The sequence below is a fragment of the Aedes aegypti genome, chromosome 2, assembly GCF_002204515.2.
Source record: "Aedes aegypti strain LVP_AGWG chromosome 2, AaegL5.0 Primary Assembly, whole genome shotgun sequence".
In the NCBI taxonomy this organism is placed as follows: Eukaryota; Metazoa; Arthropoda; class Insecta; order Diptera; family Culicidae; genus Aedes; species Aedes aegypti.
The window spans coordinates 234572671-234591508 of record NC_035108.1 but is presented as its reverse complement, the minus strand read 5'-3'; the positions used below and the strand labels follow the sequence as shown (position 1 = coordinate 234591508).

General features: G+C 36.0%; 1 protein-coding gene across 7 annotated transcripts in view; it reads right to left on the bottom strand.

The window, feature by feature from the left end:
* LOC5570378 (protein Wnt-2) overlaps window positions 1–18838 on the bottom strand; it is a 74560-nt gene that overhangs the window by 42751 nt on the left and 12971 nt on the right. For 3 of the 7 annotated variants that reach the window (XM_021844482.1, XM_021844484.1, XM_021844483.1), the window contains exon 2: window positions 9420–9944. In XM_021844482.1, the coding sequence (XP_021700174.1) occupies window positions 9420–9472 (53 nt within the window). In that variant the 5' untranslated portion in view covers window positions 9473–9944. Of the gene's footprint in view, window positions 1–9419; window positions 10133–18838 lie in introns of all 7 variants that reach the window. The other 4 variants (XM_021844480.1, XM_021844481.1, XM_021844477.1 and 1 more) reach the window with 3 other exon arrangements.

Genomic DNA, 18838 nt, shown 5'->3' with positions numbered 1-18838 from the left:
AATTCTTGCACAGTTCTATTGTCTACCTTATCTGCCATTTTTTCATAAATATTTCCAAATCATATGATTGTTAGGGGTCGTCCATGAACTATGTGATCAGATTTTGGATTCTCAGACCCCACTTATGGTCATCTGTCCACACAAAAATTTTAAAATTTGCGTGGACCGTGGTCATTGCCAAATGATCAACTTGCGAATAAATTTATCTGGAAAAAACGTATTTGAACTATCTTGGTGCATCCATCTTTCGCTTTATAAGGTAAAAAAAAGATTTCGAAAGAATTCGAAAAAAAATATTATTTTTTGTGATCATTTCAAATTATTTGTGCAGAATTCTCTCCCGTCTTTCGCGTTCCATCTTCGATAACTTTTGCAGATATGAATGAATCTACATGAAATTTTCACCATTGAATGAACTGAACAATTCTTCCGGATCAAAGAGCTATGACAACTAGAGGTGTCATAGTAATTAAAAATAAGCGACCAAAAACTAAGTGGAACAGCCCATATAAAAAGCATTCGTCAGTGTTTGGCATGGAGATTTGATGATGAATAAAAACAACTTTAATTTTACAACATACATAGTCTTTATATTGTTGGACACATTAAAAGTTATCTGTCAAATCGTACACTTCAGATTAATTATCAGAGCTCCAAATCTGAAAGACTTCCTGTAAGAGCTGGTGTTCCTCAAGGCAGCATTCTGAGACCGATATTTTACTATATTATTACGTCTAACTGACCTGAGTTACCTCAGGTATACCAAAGAAACCTCTCAGTTAATAACTGTTGAAGTGCTCATAAGAACACGAAGCTGAGAAGAAGGCGCTGTGCCGGTTGGAATGTAACGGCAGAGATTAGTATAGCGTATAAAGCAACGATCATCAAATCATAAAATAGTGGGTTTGCGAAATATTTTCAATGTCAAACTCACTGGTTTCTTGACGTGTCCATAATCTCATCAGTCCTCCCAATAAACTGTGCAGAATCGAAAGTGATCGGTTTGTAAAATACTATGTCCTGATGGCGCTATACGTATCGACATACGAAGCGCTCTACATGCTCACTGATCGTAACCCGCTGTGAGTTCATACCTACTGCAGACCATAAATCAAAACACAAGCCCACATATAAAGATCATCCAGACAGCCGGCAGCAGCAGCAGCAGAAGTGGCTCGGCAAGACAGAAACACCAGCCAGCATGAGTCAACCTTATATCTTAAGCTCGCGACATGCGAAGGAAACAAAGTCGAAAGGAATAATACAAGTAGTAATAAATGTAAATATTTATGTTTAATAATATGGTGGAAAAGATACGATCAGAAATTTGCAAGATATATGTGTGTAATCTGAACCGCTGAAAGATAAATTTATGCTACCAATCGCGGCGTTCTCCGAGGCAAGCAGTGCAGCTTCGTAGAAATCTTTAACTAGAAGCACAATGTGGGTCTATGTGAAGAATCAACTTTTAGCCCCAAGGGTTTTTATTTTTATTTAATTTTTAAATTTCATTTGAATCCCTTGACATGTATTTGCATTAGGAATATATTTGAGGGACACTCATTAAATACGTCACTCAAAAATTATCTTATTTCGACGCAAATGAAAATTCATTTTTATGAATACGTTTATTAAATTATTGCGTCACGCTAAACTTCTTGGAAATCAGTCTTTTATGACAATTTTCAAAAATTCTGCAAGGAATTCGAACTGAGATTTGAAAAAACACACTCCTCTATATATGTTCCTTAGATTTTTTAGGGAATTCCTCCGAGATTCTTCCAGAAAACAGTCCAGGAAGTTTTTTAGACCCTTCCGGTGAGTTATCTGCAACATTTCCAAGGTTTTTTTTTTTCATATTTCCAATAAATTGTCTGAAAGTATCAGCTAAAGGAAAAATCCTTGTTTGATAATGTTCTCCGGAAATTTGTGATAAAATGCTACCTAGGACTAAAATCTTATAATTTAATTATGTGTTTGCTTTCAGAGTTTCCTTAGCAATTTCATAGGAATCTTTGTAAAAAAACCTCGATTTTTTTTTTCTGGAGATCAAAGCGTGGATCTCACCTAGAGAAAGAAACTTAAAACATATATTACTCGTTATTGAACCAATGTTGGCTGAGCAGTCTTCAGGGAATTAAAAACGCTAATTTTTGATTTTTCCCGACGTTTCGATCCGTTTGGGACCTTTTTTTTTTGAAAAAGGTCCCAAACGGATCGAAACGTCGGGAAAAATCAAAAATTAGCGTTTTTAATTCCCTGAAGACTGCTCAGCCAACATTGGTTCAATAACATAACCTCAGTCGAAGCTCATCCAAAAAAACATATATTACTCATCGAAGAATTCTCAAGAAAATCTTGTAGAGATCCCGCAACCTAGAACCGATCGTTGAAAAAGGTAAATGTTGAAAAACTTTTTATGTTTGTAAAAATAAGCAGTGTTGTGTCCAATTTCGCGTCGCGTTCTGTGAGTATACTATTCTTATGTAAGCACCATATTTTAAAATGAGTTCCAGCATATTCCAACAACATTGGTTTCAATGATCTAGGAATGGAAATTTCCTTGGCTTCCCTGGGCATAGATTATCATCGTACCTGCCACACGATTTACGAATGCGAAAATGGCAACTTTGGCAAAGAAAGCTCTCAGTTAAAGACTATGGAAGCGCTCATAAGAACACTAAGCTGAGAAGCAAGCTTTGTCCCAGTGTGGACGTAATGCCAAAAAAGAAGAAGAAAAAGATCATAATCCAAATATTCCAATTCTCCAAAATACTACTTCTTGGATTACACAAAAAGTTCTACTAAGAATTGTTGTAAAGGATTTTCAGAAGCATTCCTGCAAAATTATTCTACCCCATTACCCCGAATGCCATAACCTCGAATTACAAATCCCTGAACGACACTTCTTCTTCTTTCTGGCGTTACGTCCCCACTGGGACAGAGCCTGCTTCTCAGCTTAGTGTTCTTATGAGCACTTCCACAGTTATTAACTGAGAGCTTACTATGCCAATGACAATTTTTTTGCATGCGTATATCGTGTGGCAGGTACGAAGATACTTTATGCCCTGGGAAGTCGAGAAAATTTCCGACCCGAGAAGATCCTCGACTGGTGGGATTCGAACCCACAACCCTCAGCTTGGTCTTGCTGAATAGCTGCGCGTTTACCGCTACGGCTATCTGAGCCCACATAGCCCAAAATAACGTTATTCAGAATCCCATTACCATGGGTCATCATTGTCATCATGTCAAGATAGTTGTAAATCCGGGGAAATAGCATTCAGAGTAATGGAATTTGGCGTAATAGTATTCGGGGTTAGGGTATTAGGAGAAATGTCATTCGGGTTAATGGTAAAAAAAACACCGACATGCTATTATAAGCTATTTGTCAATAGACGGAAAGGTCGCACTAGCATGCAATGTTCAGTTGAACAGTCGGAAAACATTTCTCATAAAAAGCTTTCAAGCTTGAAGCGGGAACGGCTAAATGCCTCAAGGCACTAAACGCATGGATACGAAGCCCATGAGTTCTTAAAAAGCAGACCAGCATCCAAATTATTTTTCAACCCACATCAGTACGGTCACTTCTCACACACAGTGCAATCGGTAGAATGTACATTAAGAAAAAAAAAACAAAAACTATAAATTTAATGTCGCCTGACATGATTACAGTTTCATAAATCACAAGCTTTGCATAGATTCCAGACATTTCCGATCAAATACAATATAAATAGTCTTATCTTGCTTGTTCCGTCGAACTTGAAAGCGAATTTTGCTGCCAAAAAATATAGAAATGAACTCTTTTTTTTATTAGTATCATTCATAACATTACATTCATTTCATATACAGGGGATAGGCAAAATGATTGAGATAGGCAAAATTTTACCCAAATTCAAATGCTCATAACTTTATGAAAAATGGATGAAATTGGATGCATCTGGAAGCAGTCGATGGCAAATTTGGTCCAGTTTTAGGAACTTCCTTGGCCATGCATATTGGCCACTGGACACCGGAGATGTTTCGGATTTTCTGAGATCATGTCCAAATGTCATTTTTTCTGTCGCTTGTATTTTTGTGCGGTGTAAAGTTAGATAGATGTTTGCAATTTTCCTAAAAACTAGAACTAATAGGAAGTTGAATGCCACCGGACGCATTAAGATTGGTTGATAATCTTCAGAAATATGACCATTTCCGTAAAACTGGTTCCGGAAAGCATGGTCAGTCATGTAAATATTATCCGGAGCTATATCCAAGCGGACACCAATCTAAAATGATGTTTCCTGCAGCGTATTCAGAACCATTAGATGCACAGACCATTCTATAGAAGGTTCCAGGTACCCTGGGGGAAGTGGTCAATTAGGAACATTGGAAATCTTCCATTTTTGCAAGTATGAAGAAAAAATATCCAAACTTTTTTGCAATCGACTGCAGATGACACGCAGGCTTCTTCCTTTGGCGGAGAGGCCTGTGTCATCCGCAAACAAGGATTTTTGACATCCCTGAGGTAACTCAGGTAAGTCAGATGTGAAAATATTGTATAATATTGGTCCCAAAATGCTGCCTTGGGAAACACCAGCTCTTACAGAAAGTTTTTCAAATCTGGAGTTCTGATAATTAACCTGAAGTGTACGATTTGACAGATAACTTTGAATTATTCTAACAATGTATGTTGGAAAATTGGAACTTCACTGTCGAATGCTTTTTCTATGTCTAGAAGAGCAAGACCAGTAGAACAGCCTTCAGATTTGTTGGAACGGATCAAATTTGTTAAACGTAAAAGTTGATGAGTGGTCGAACGTCCATGGCGGAATCCGAACTGTTCATTGGCAAAAATTGAATTTTCGTTGATGTGGGCCATCATTCTGTTCAAAATGACCTTTTCAAAAAGTTTACTGATGGAGGAAAGCAAGCTGATTGGACGATAGCTAGAAGCTTCTGCAGGATTTTTGTCTGGTTTGAAAATTGGTACAACCTTAGCATTTTTCCATTTGTCAAGAAAATATGCTATTAGAAAACATTTGTTATATATACCAACTAAGAATGATAAGCTACTTTCTGCAAGTTTCTTGTTGAGGATGTAGAAAATTCCATCATCGCCAAGAGCTTTCATGTTTTTGATTTTTTTTTAATAATAGTCCTCACTTCTTCCAAATCAGTCTCCCAGGAATTTTCAAAAATTTTCTCTTGATTAAGAATATTTTCGAAGTCCTGAGTAACTTGATTTTCAATTGGATTAGTAAGTCCTAAATTAAAATTGTGCGCACTTTCAAACTGCATAGCAAGTTATTGAGCTTTTTCGCAATTGATTAGTAATAATTTGTTTTCCTCTTTCAATGTCGGTATTGGCTGCTGAGGTTTTTTTCAAAATTTTAGATAATTTCCAAAAAGGCTTAGAGCCAGGGTCCAATTGAGAAATTTCATTTTCAAAGCATTTGTTTCTTAATTGTGCAAAACGTTTCTTGATTATTTTTTCTGCAAATCCTGCCATATAACTTTCATAGCATGATCGCGAGTGCGTTGAAATTGCCTTCTCCTCACGTTTTTAAGACGGATCAAGAGCTAAATATCGTCGTCTATAATCACGGATTCAAATTTTGTTAAAGTTTCAAGAGCATTGTCAATATCAAGTTTTGTTTGTAAAGAAGTGTTAACATCAAGATTAGAGTCATTATATGTTTCATATATATTCCAGTCGGCTCGAAAATAATTGAAAGTGGAGCTAATAGGATTGAGAATCGCTTCATGGGATATTTGAAACGTAACAAGAACATGGTCAGACTCAAAATTAGCATGAGTAACTAATTGGCTACAAAGATGACTAGAGTCGGTTAAGACCAAGTCAATCGTAGATGGATTTCTAGAAGAGGAAAAACGCGTAGGGCTATCAGGGTATTGAATTGAGAAATATCCTGAAGAGCACTCATCAAATAAAATTCTGCCATTGGAATTACTTTGAGAATTATTCCATGACCGATGTTTGGCATTAAAGTCACCAATGACAAAAATTTTTGACTTATTGCGAGTCAATTTTCGCAAGTCAGTTTGGAGCAAATTAACTTGCTGCCCAGAGAATTGAAAAGGCAAACAGGCAGCTATGAAAGTATATTTACCAAACTGTGTTTTAACAGAAACACCTAAAGTTTCAAAAACTTTAGTTTCAAATGACGAAAACAGTTGATGTTTTATACGCCTATGAATGATGATTGCAACTCCCCCACATACCCCATCAAGCCGATCATTACGATAACAAAAAAGTTAGGATCCTTTTTTAGTTTGGATTCAGGTTTTAAATACGTTTCAGTAATAACTGCTATATGCACATTATTAGCTGTAAGAAAATTAAACAGCTCGTCCTCTTTATCATTCAAGGAACAAGCATTCCAATTTAAAACATTTAAATTATTATTTATTGGATCCATTAGAAAAACGTAATCCAATAACAATTTGATTAGTAAATTTTACACCAACTTGGGCTGCTACAGGCATAGTGGTGGCTTTGAACATTGCATCAATCATTAGATTCAATTGTTCAGTTAGAAATTAAAATCAGAGGCAGACATATCACTTGAAGTGGGTACATTTGATGATTTTTCGTTAGAATTTTCGGTAGATGAAGAGGCGGAGTAGATGTTACCTGTGGCGGCAGGGTTTTTTTTCCATTTGATTTGAAACAAGTAGAATGGGTACTCATAGGACGAATAGGGAAGGAGTTCAAATTACCGTAGCAGGCCGTATCGGCAAAGAATTTTCCTTGGGTAGATACATTCAAAATTAAAAGATGCGAATGGCTCGACGGATTGAAATTAGTTTGTGAATGAGCATGATTATGATCTTCCTGATGGGTATGATTCCTAATCTAGCGATCGGAAACTGAAAAATGAGCATTGTTATCTAACTCTACCAGGCAAATTCCGGGAACGACCGTTCCTGTAACGGATATTATCTGTCATCTGCCTGGCACGAGCCTCGACGACCCGCCTACGCGAAGGACAAGCCCGAAAATTGGACTTATGATTGCCCCCGCAATTCGAGCATATAAACTTGGTGGTATCTTCCTTCACTGGACAGACGTCCTTGGCGTGAGAAGAACCTCCGCATATCATGCATTTAGCATCCATGCGGCAATTTTTTGTAGCATGACCCCACTTTTGGCACCGACGGCCCTGAGTGGGGTTCTGGTAATTTCCTCCAGGTTTCTGGAAATGTTCCCATGTCACACTGACATCGAACATAAGTTTTGCTTTTTCTAAAGCTTTATTATTATTTAGATCTTTTTTGTTAAAGTGAACTAAATAATATTCTTGAGAAAGCCCTGTCCGAAAAATTCCAGATTGGGTTCTCTTTTTCATAATGATTACTTGGACTGGCGAAAATCCAAGTAAATCATTAATTCCATTTTTAATGTATTCAGGTGACTTATAGTCACTTGAGAGATCTTTCAAGACGACTTTGAACAAACGTTCAGTTTTATCGTCATAAGTAAAAAAAATGTGCTCCTTCTCTTCCAGATCTCCTGCCCGCAAACTCGGAACAACTGACCACGATAGGCGGCACTCTTTGCTTTCTCACCTGAATCAAAGAGACTGGGCTAGAGACTGTTTCGATTTGGTGTTCGGAAAATTTGTCTAGATCATCGAACTGATTGCTCATTTCGATGCAATTACTAACATTATCCATTTCACCCTTGGAAGAAAGTTCGCATTCCGGAGAAACGTCCTTTTTTCCATTCTTGCCACGTTTAGTGACAGTTTTAAATCCCACTTTTTTGGAAGGAAGTTGTGAATTCAGAGATTCACCCTTCCTTTTTTATAGTTGCAACCAAGTTTAGTGAATAAACGAAAGAAGACGAGACCTCCTAAGAGGTTTTTTCCCAAGACGGTGTCAAAGAAGGATTACCACCGCTAGCTTTCGCCAACGAAAAATCGAAGGCACGGTTCCAAACAAGGTTCGTAATGGGATCAATATTAGAAAAAATAGTACTGAAAAGTACTGTTTTAGTAGCACTGACCGTTTTTAATTTCAGCACTGAAAAGTACTGTTTTGTAGCACTGAAAAGTACTGTTTAATTGATTTAGGTAGTTAAAAAATACTTCCAAAAGCAGAGAGAATTGGTGTTCGCTCAGCACGAAGGTACGAAGCGCACTAGGGTGCGGCTTATTTTTGAACATTATTGTCATAATTGGCGAATTTTAAGAACTTGACACTTTGGCATATAATTTGATGATTTATTCACAGATCTAATTTGAAGTTGTTTTCAATATGTTCAAATTTCAGGTCAATCAGATCACTAGAAGCAGATATACAGATCTCCAACCTTGACCGTACTGCATGAGAATTAAACTTTGTGTACTTTATTTTGCCAGTACTAGTATTTACAGTAGTATTTCCAACCAGAAACAAACTGGAAACTTTAAGTAAATAGAATTAAAACGAGCTTTTAAGAAAAACGGCTTTGATGTTTTTCGGCAATTTTTCATTCCATACAAATTATATAGCCAAAAAACGAGCCATTTTTTTTACGAATTATTTTATTTTCCCATTGGACGGAAAAATCACCTAAAAACACTATTAAAAAGCTTGAAAACAGTTGATTTTTTTTTTAATGTATGATGCTCAAAACCTGAAATATCACTTAAAACACTTTGCACTTGGGTCCCTCTTATCTTTGGACCGACTTTCTCGTACAAAACTCAATTTCAATACGTTGGTTTGTTGAATAAAAAAAAACGTGCTGAATTTTGTATGAAAAGGCCCCCTTATGAGATCTGACCCGGGCCCCCTAAAGCCCAAATCCGGCACTGTGTATAACAATGAACCCTGTTTTTGGGGTTCCTGAATTCGCCACCTACGTTAATTTCTTATGGAAGGTGGCCAATCAGGAACACCGGGGCGAAACAAGGTGCAAAGGACCAGCACATTTAAGGAATTTTTTTTTTCTATGGTATTTTGAACAAATGTTGAGGTTTCTATGAATGTTTCCGTATCATCTCAAAGCAATTTAGCGAACACTAAACAATTGGCAACCATATATGTCGTGAAACGGTGAAAAATTTGGGGTGGCGAATAACTGATACATGGCAAATACTGGTACACCTTCCCTAATTCCCAAACAAACTATAAAGAGCTTGTGCAGTATCAGTTTTCCTTCAAATGAACTCAAATTTTGAAGCTGTGGAGCAAACATGATTTTTGAACCACCTTACAACTCATATTGCGAGAATGTCCTTCAGAGTGTTACGTATTTGTAAAAAATAAAGGTAGCTGGCACACACCCCAACCCAATAAAAAAAATAGATACGCCCTTGTGTATCAATCACAAGAGGAACACATAAAATCAAAAAATAATATTTAATAGCAAATAACCGTTACAAGTATGAAAAATAAACTATCCGTAAACATCATACAAAATAGCTACTTACCTTATTTCGATAAACATTAGTATCAAACATATGATCAGCCGAACGTTTCTCATTTTAATCCACAACACGTGCGATCATTGTCCCGTTGAAATAAGATCCAGATCATGATAATTGGTTGATAGCATGCGGTTGGTTATTATGACTTTCATCAATCATCCTTGGGCGAAGCTGGAAAATCCATAAGTGCCTTTTGCCGTCGCTGCCACCGTGATCGCCGTTTCACAGACCAGAGGATTGGTATAGATAACTACTCTGAATCTTCAAGCCGCTCTTCTTCGATTTGCATCAGATCTCGCTGGTCACATACACACATACACAAACACAGACACGGGAAGATGAAAGATGGCAGTTGTCGGCTTATGCAAATTTATGTAATCTCTTAGCAGCTCAGCGTACTCACTCACTTCTACCGACCACACTCAATCAGTGAACAATTATAAGCTCATAAAATAACACCAATGTTATGTACCGGGCCCATTAACACTAGCCATCCGAAGCCGTGCGCGAGGATCAATTTGTAAGTTGCTGCAATTATCGATGTCTTGATCATTATTCTGCGTGTCAAAAGATGTGATCAATTTGGATTATTTATATTTTCACACTTGGTTTATCTCCCGTACACTTATACTTATAGTTGAGTTCTAGTTGTCGATCGTCGCAGAAAGCTCTCTGAAGTGGTAACAGCGGGGGTTGGCATGCAGTTAACTGAGCATCTGTGATTGATCAATTAGGACGTATTATAAATTGGTATTTTAGAGGCTGATCACTTTACGTGTTTGAATTTATGAATAACTTCGTTGATCTACGTGAAAAAAATATACGATGAACAGTGGGAGATTTCGTTATTTTAATGATTTTGATCAATAACTCCTTAATTATGCTTCGAACTTAAATATTCTCGGATAGTTTTTCAGTAAGTAAAAGTGCTTCTTTTGATATATTCAGCATTTTGACCTGCCCTCTTGAAAGTTAGATAGAAAATTTATAGATAGGTGACTTCTCAAAAGCTGTAGAAAATGCTGTTTTGAAACACTTTGTTGTAGAAACTAAGCCCATAGCTTCAATCCTTTTTTTCAACATAACTTTTGCGTTTTCGATCGACGAGTTTTTGAATTTTCTAAGAATTTTCAAATATCGTATTTAACGCGATTTTTTACAACCAAGTTTTAAAACAAACTGCTAATGCAGTTTGTAGTGTATTTTTGGGCATAAACTTATTGTTTTGACAAAGTTGTTCAAGTAAGCATTTTATACTACTTTTGTGATAACACGAACATTGTACATAGAAAAGTTTAAAAGGAGAACTTTCCATCTCACTTTTAAGGAGATGCATCAAAAGATGCGGGTTTACTCACTGAAAAACTTTCTAGGAGACACGATAACACTTGAAAGCATAATTGAAAGCACAAAAAAACGAAATCTTCCACTGTACGACGGTATGCTTGTGCTCTTGAAATATCAATGGATGACTTCCATTTTTAACTAAAATTACAATTGCATTTTCTGCATCGAAGAAAAATATCGATTAGATGGACGTTCTCTGATGCTTCCGTACATCTCAAACATCAGGGCAGCATCAATCATTCACCTCTGTTTATACAAGATTGAATGCCTTCATTATGCATATTTCAACACAGTCCATGACAACACATTGACAGCACGCCTGATTCAATCGTTTTGTAGTCGCTGCAGTTATTTATTGCTTTGTCTGCGATGATAAATATCAAAAGATAAATTCATATGTCACTAACGAAATGATATTGGTATAACTTCCACACGGTCGATATCCATGTAACATTTACTTCTCCTTGGTTTAGTCTTTTGGCTGTTCGTTTACCACGTACACCCAGAAATAAAAATAGCTACAGAATTACTAACTTTATGCATTAATGACTATTTTCTATCTGGTTCTCTTAAACTGCTGTAAATTTTTCACTAACAATCATTTCGACTAAGTTGAAGCTTAGCAATCCAGGCGAACTGACAAATAGGATTACAATTCCCTGCATAATGAAAGAGAGGCAGATAGAAATAGCCATAATTTACTAAAATTTACCCGTGTTTCTGAGTAAGTAGTTTCTGAGTATAAATCCGTTTTAACTAGATGGGTACTTCCATGATTCACTTTGGCATGGGGGGTTTTTCTCGGTAGATTTGTCTGAAACTTTGCAATAAGAAGCACTTTAATACGACGACCCACTGTCGACGTGAACCAAAAGTGCCAAGAATAGGATCCAGCTCTACCTACCGGAAGCTATATGCCAGTCACCCAAATTTGGTTTATCTCACGGAAGAGCCGAATCGAGTCACAAGAAGTCAAAGTTAGGTTGATTTGTGGCTCCTTGTATCAACCTAAGGTTTAGAAAATTTACGCATTCTGGAAGGAAACTGTTCCCAAATATGTCATTAGAAATGACAAAACAACCTTGAAAATGACACTCACGTCCAATCTGACCTCAACCAAAAATCATGGAACTTTAATACATTGGATAAATTACTGGTTGATTATCTCTAAATGTATTTTTCCATTTTGTTTTCTACGTCTGTTTCTATTTAGCAAATCAAACAACTTTAAACAAGTTATTTCACGTTTGGAATCACGTGAACTATCGAAACGGTGGAGAAGCGAAGTGTTGCACTTAATAGCTAGCGATAGCGAATGTTAAATTATCATAATTTTGCTGTGACTACCGGTTTCCAATCTTCTCGGTGGGCTCCGGAATGATAAATTCACATTCAGTCAGTTTTAATTAATTTCATCTTATATCTTATGGGGAGAATATGCTACTCCACATTAATATGCATTGTCATCATCATTATCTGTCCCATCATCTCATCATTACGAAAACTTTTCCAAAACAGGGACTAAAGAAGTTGTTTCGCTTTTCTGTTTGGTCCATATAGTGTTGGACAAAGTATCGTAAAGTGTTTCGGCATAAGGTTGTTTGACGCCGATCCATTTGCACTATATTTTTGGTATCGAGTTATTTTTTTCTCTGTCCTAACGACTTAGATGCAGGGACACTGGGGTTTATTCACAAATTTCATAACGCAAAAATGTTCATTTTTTACACCCACCTACCCCATCGTACCGCTTATTTTTCTGAATATTTTACAAGTATTGTTTGAGCTGCCCCTCTATAGATAGCGCTACTGTATGTGCAAGAGAGCATAAATTTTAATCGAAACAATTAATTTCGATAATGATCAAATTTTGTGTCTCTACAATATTTGGGTTTGATGAATACATTACCGCTTTCATAAATGCTTTAGAAAGACACAAATTTTGCTACAGGCCATTATATTTGTATAAAATAGGGGAACCTGGTCCAATTCGGACCCTGTTCTAATACGGACCATCAAGCATTTCTCAATACTACCGCAACTATAAAGATCGTGCGTACCGATTTCCTACTCACCGTCTGGCAGGGATCTAACGCAATAAATTTGACGCCTTTCAGTTAATTCGTTTGATTTTTATATTAGATCATCGTTTTGAAGTGCTCTAGTGTGCTGTCGGTTATCATTTTTTCCAAGCATCTGTGAGCGACAATAAATCTCCAATATTTCTGTGTTATTTTATAATCGAATCCTCAAAGCCTAAAGTTTCATCTGATCATATGGTTTTGATATGTCTATAGACTATTCGTACTCAACTAGTTAGAAAATCACAAAATGTTTGTTGGTCCAATCTGGACCTTTTGATATGGTCCAATAGGGACTTCTTGATTTTCAACGAGCACTCAGTCTAGTCCAAGAGATCTACCCCGTGAAAGTTTTCTCGGCTTGGTAGAAAATTACACAAATTGTAATATTGGTCGATTGTGTCTTTGTTTCTGGTGCGGTTAAGAAAAAGTCTTCGAAAAATCTAAGAAATACGGTAGACCACCAAAAAATAAAGGTATCAACAAAGCAGCTACTTGAAAAGTATTTCCAGTCTTTTGGATACAGCTTCCTAAAATAGTTTGAGAATACGATACAAAAAAAAGTTTATGAGTGCTGATAACAATACAGTCAACTTTTCCTTACTCGATAAAGGGTGCCGGTACCAATGGTTGTAATGTACCAGTAGATTGGACTATGGAATAAAACGTATATTTTTCGATAAAAACGACATGTGCTATTTTTGGTGGATAGATCGCCTCTAATTTAGTCGATTTGCCAAATTTCAGCTTTTTATCTTATCAAAAAGTCATATAAATAATTAAGTTTACGTAAAAAAAATGGCTCCCTTGCACCAATAGTAGCCGTCGTGTTCCAGTAGTGGATCAACGGTTGGAAGCAGTTTTTAAAATTGATGTATAAAAATGAAGAGAAGTCCCAGAGATGATCTTTGTGGTTCATTCGAAAGATATTAGTTGCTGTTCCGAGGGAAAAATGTTAAGCCTATGTAAAATTTTACCATTTTGTTTAAAATTCCTTGTATCATTCCCGAACGTCTACTACTGGAGCACTAGCGCAACTACTGGAACACGTGTACCAATAGTGGCTCAAGCGATTTTATGTTAAAAAATTAGTTTTATCACTCTTTTTATATTTTTCCCATATAGTAGAGGTTGAAATCTTTCTGTTGACGCCAAAAGATCTCTGTTAGGGCTTTTCGTTATTTTGTTATGATTTTTTATAGCTTAGGTAGTCCACTAATGGCACCGGCACCCTAATGTGTTTTGAGTTTGAAAATTTTAAGTTTAGCTTCGTTTTATAATCACTGTAATATAGCGTACTTTGACCCTAAAATGTAAGTCGATACTTCTCCAATTTGATATCCCGAGATTCGATGCTGTCTCTTTCAGCTTTTTGTATAAGTTTTTAACCCGATATTTTCATACAGAGTTTTAATGTGTTGAAATTTTACTATATTCAAACATAAAATCACATTTAATTTAATGTGTTTTATCAAAATAACAAAAAAAAACTCCGAAATAAAAAAATATATTTGTTCTTTATCTAGATATCTCCCATACACGATGATCCGTTTAAAATCGAGTTAGGGAGAGTTTACTGTTTTTAATTTTTAGCCTATTTTGAATTTAATTCTTGTTTTTTTTTTTAATAAATTCACATTTCACTTGAGCAAGTTCTGACTCGAAAAAAATGGAAAATTTTTACGCTTTGAGTTTATTTTTTTTATGCTGGCGCTTATTGAAGAAGCTCAATAAGCTTTGATACCAAACAAATCGGAGTTATTTTTATAAATATCATACCAAATAATGATAAAATATAAGATGGTCCGAATTAGAACATGGGGGGTCCGAATTGGAACAGGGTTGGTCCAATTCGGACTTTTTGGATAATTTTGTTCAAACATGTCTAGTCATGTCCTGGAAGGAGATATTACAAAATTCTATGAGAGAAAAGTGTGCGCGCTGAATCAGGCTTTCACGCAAAACATAACACACTCCGAATTGGACCATGTTCCCCTACTATTTTTATTGATGTTTGAAGGGAATTTAAACTATGAAATTTGATTCTTTTTCGTTAAATCTATCCCCTAAACATTCAATATGGGACTTAAACTTCTGTATAGTATCATTAATAAAAATTTCATGATATAATATCGATTTAATCAAAAGTTTGGACAAAATTCGTCGTTTCTTTTATATGGCCAAATACAATAGTTTTCTATTCAATCAAAAAGCACTACTTAGTAATTAAAATATAACACCGATTGTTGATTCGTATTCTTCAGTACCCAAATACTGATGTCTATAGTAAATGATTTAGGATAAAATTTCGAAAGAGAAAACATCGAAAGCCAAAACGTCAAAGGCAGTAATTTTCCAACAATGATGTGAAATTGTTTTCCAGATATCCTTTTACACATTGTGGTCAATTGAGTAACGTTTGGCACGTAGTAAATTATATATTCTTTCGGAAGAGAATCATTCTTCCAAGTAATTCTCGTTTCCAATTCTATCCATTCGACGTTTTGGCATTCATCGTTTTGGAATTCGACGTTTTGTTACCTTTAGATTGAGTGACAAAACGTCGAAAGGCAAAATGTCGAATGCCAAAACGTTGAAGGGACAAAACATCGAAAGACAGAATGTCGAATACCTGAACATCGAATGGCAAAACGTCGAAAGAGTAAAACTTCGAACACGACAATAAGTCGAAAAAAAATCTGAAAATATATATTTTATTTTAAGTTTTAATATTAGAACATTACAATTGCAAATTCTGGAGCACTACAAGAGCTCTTTGACAGAATATTCTGAAGTTTTCTAGAACATTGCTTATTCCAATTCGTAGAATATTCTCGAACTTGAATCGAGCAGAAATTGAAAATGTGAAACGGGTTTCTCCAGTTCCAACTCAGGTTTAAAAACGAGTTCGACATATGTATAAGCAAGATAAACATGAATGAGATGAATGTGCGCTAAATATTCGAGTTTTATTAATTTACAGTGAATCCTTTGTGAGTCGATGTTCAATGACTCGATATCGACTCATGGATATTTTATGCTTTCTATGATGATCCCTTAAAACAGGTTTCCAAAACATTCCACATGACTCGATATTTCCCTGTGGCGATGGTCTTTTCACCACAACTGAGATTTTGAAAAATGACAATGACATCAGCTATTCGGGAGAATATGCTTTTTTGGTAAGATTATACTTAATTTTTGGTAAGATTATACTTTCTAATTAGTATAATCTTCTGGAACTATTGAAATATTTCACAACAGAAGGAACACTTCAACAGCATATAAGGCTATAATTATTTCATACCAGAACACCACAACAGTATTGAGGCCACGTGCTCGATGGAGTATGGTCGCAAAAGATGGCGCTAGCGATCGAACATTGTGATTGTTTATATCTCAGTTGAGTGATGAGATACAACATCGGTGTCTTCAACAAATGAGTTCAGCTGAATGAGATCTATTCGCCCAAAAACTTATAAGTTCGGAAAACTGTATTCATTCATTGTATTTTCTTGCATCTCAGTTTTGTTATGAGATGCAAAATTGGTGTCTTCGACAATGTTGAACAACTAAATGATTCTTGGTCACATAAAACCTTATAACACTCACAAGATGGCACTAGTGGGCAAAGATTTTATATCCAAGATAAGATATAAACTGTAACTTCCGAGTAAAAAGAGAATTGTTCCAGAAAAACGTGTAAATGTCGCAGGAAACTGCTTACATTTAGGCAGTTGATTTGGATTCCCACGATTTGCAGAAATCATTTTTGCAATAAGACTGTTCCATTTGCTGGTTGCAATAATTTTAATATGCTTCGGATTCAGAGAACCCAAATCTAAAAGATAAGGCAAATTTTTATTCTTCAACGTATAGAGTTTTGCCTTAAAGAATCATTCAAAATTTCTACTTTTTAAGTAGATGAAAAACACCGAATTTAGTAAAGCACTAAATTTCGCCCCCCTAAACCATGTAATCGCAGGAATAATTAATTTCTGTCTCTATTAACCAATATTAAATAATATTATTGGGTTTATGCAACTATTCATCTATTATTTTACGATGATCAAGCTGCAGAGTTATCCAAAGTAAAGTTTTACCATTGAAAAAAAGTATAGTTTTTGGATTGATGGTGTGCTTTAATTTTCGTCCCCCCAAATTCAATCCTCGCCCCACCCATGCTCTAATCTTCGCTCCCCATAATTGAAGTACAGGTTTTCGATAGTTCAATCAAATACTTATTACCTTTCACACTTTTCATCTTCACTGGGCCAGCCTGTTTCCACTATGTCTTCTTCTTTTTGGCATTACGTCCACACTGGGACAGAGCCTGATTCTCAGCTTAATTTTCAAAGAGTACCTCAACAGTTATGAACTAAATGGTTTCTTTACATAAGTAGCCATTTTTACAGTCGTATACCGTGTGGCAGGCACGATGATACTTCATGAACAAGGAAGTCAAAGAAAATTTCCATTACGAAAATATCCTGAACCGATAGGTAATCGAACTCAGACACCTTCAGCATGGATTTGCTTTGTAGCCGCCTAGGCTAAGGAGGCTGATTTCCACTATGTATTGTTTTTATAATTGCAAAGTAATTATTTATGCTGTTGTAGCATTTATGTGAAATATGTTATTATTCACAGGAAGTCGAGAAATTTCCCAACATGAAATGATCCTATGTCAGAATATCGGAAACAACCCCGATATGTCTGAATTACCAATCCTGCACATCGCTCACTAGGCAGATTTATAATGTACATACATTAAGGATCTTCCAATATTTTTTGAATAATTATATCTTCTTCTTCTTCTTCTTGGCATTAACGTCCTCACTGGGACAGAGCCTGCTTCTCAGCTTAGTGTTCTTATGAGCACTTCCACAGTTATTAACTGAGAGCTTTCTTTGCCAAAGTTGCCATTTTCGCATTCGTATATCGTGTGGCAGGTACGATGATACACTATGCCCAGGGGAGTCAAGGAAATTTCCATTACGAAAAGATCCTGGACCGACCGGGATTCGAACCCAGACACCTTCAGCATGGCATTGCTTTGTAGCCGCGGACTCTAACCACTCGGCTAAGGAAGGCCCCTGAATAATTATATCAAGTACCGTAATTTCGGGTGAAATTTATTATTTTCAGCGTTTTCTATAATGTTAGCTGTGCCAAAAACTGAATGCGGGAAAAAAGTACTGCGGTAAACCCAATTAACTCATGTAGTGGTAAGAATAATATTTAAGATTAAAAATCGGTAGATCCCATTTCGCTTCCATTCCATTCTTGCTGAATATGGTGGGTTATTTGATTGACAATATTAAGTTCAATTTGTTCTTCGTCACAGACTATTAGTATAATAATGAGCAACAAATATCATACACTGAAATGAATTTTATTGTAGAAACTACTGAATCCATGGTAAAACTAAGAACTACACCAACAATTTTCAAAAGACTACATAAATCTGTTAACTCTTTTGAAGCATAGTCAACACAAGAAAATTTATTTATTTAACCAGAGTTGCGGTATTTATGACTAGAAACAAACTTGATTGAACCACACTGTGCTGTACGGTAGGTGTCATGGATTGAAATTCTTTGTAGTGAATGCTACTTATGGACATGGTCACATTTACTGCACTGCTCAGAATTTTTACCAGATTATGGTAAACTAAACAGATTTTAGTAGACGGTTGAAAATCGTTGATGAAGTTATTAATCCTACATAATTCTAGTGGTAACGTCCACGTCTACAAAGTAAAGCCATGCCGAAGGTGTCTGAGTTCGATTCCTAGTCGGTCAAGGATCTGTTCTTAACGGGAATAATATTGACTTCGTTGGGCATAAAGTGTTTTTGTGCTTACCACAGAATAAACGAATACGAAAATGGCAGCTTATGCAAAGAAAGCTCTCAAGTACTCATATGAATGCTGCTGAGAATATATAGCTGAGAACAGACTCTGTCCCAGTGGAAACGTAATACAAAGAAGGA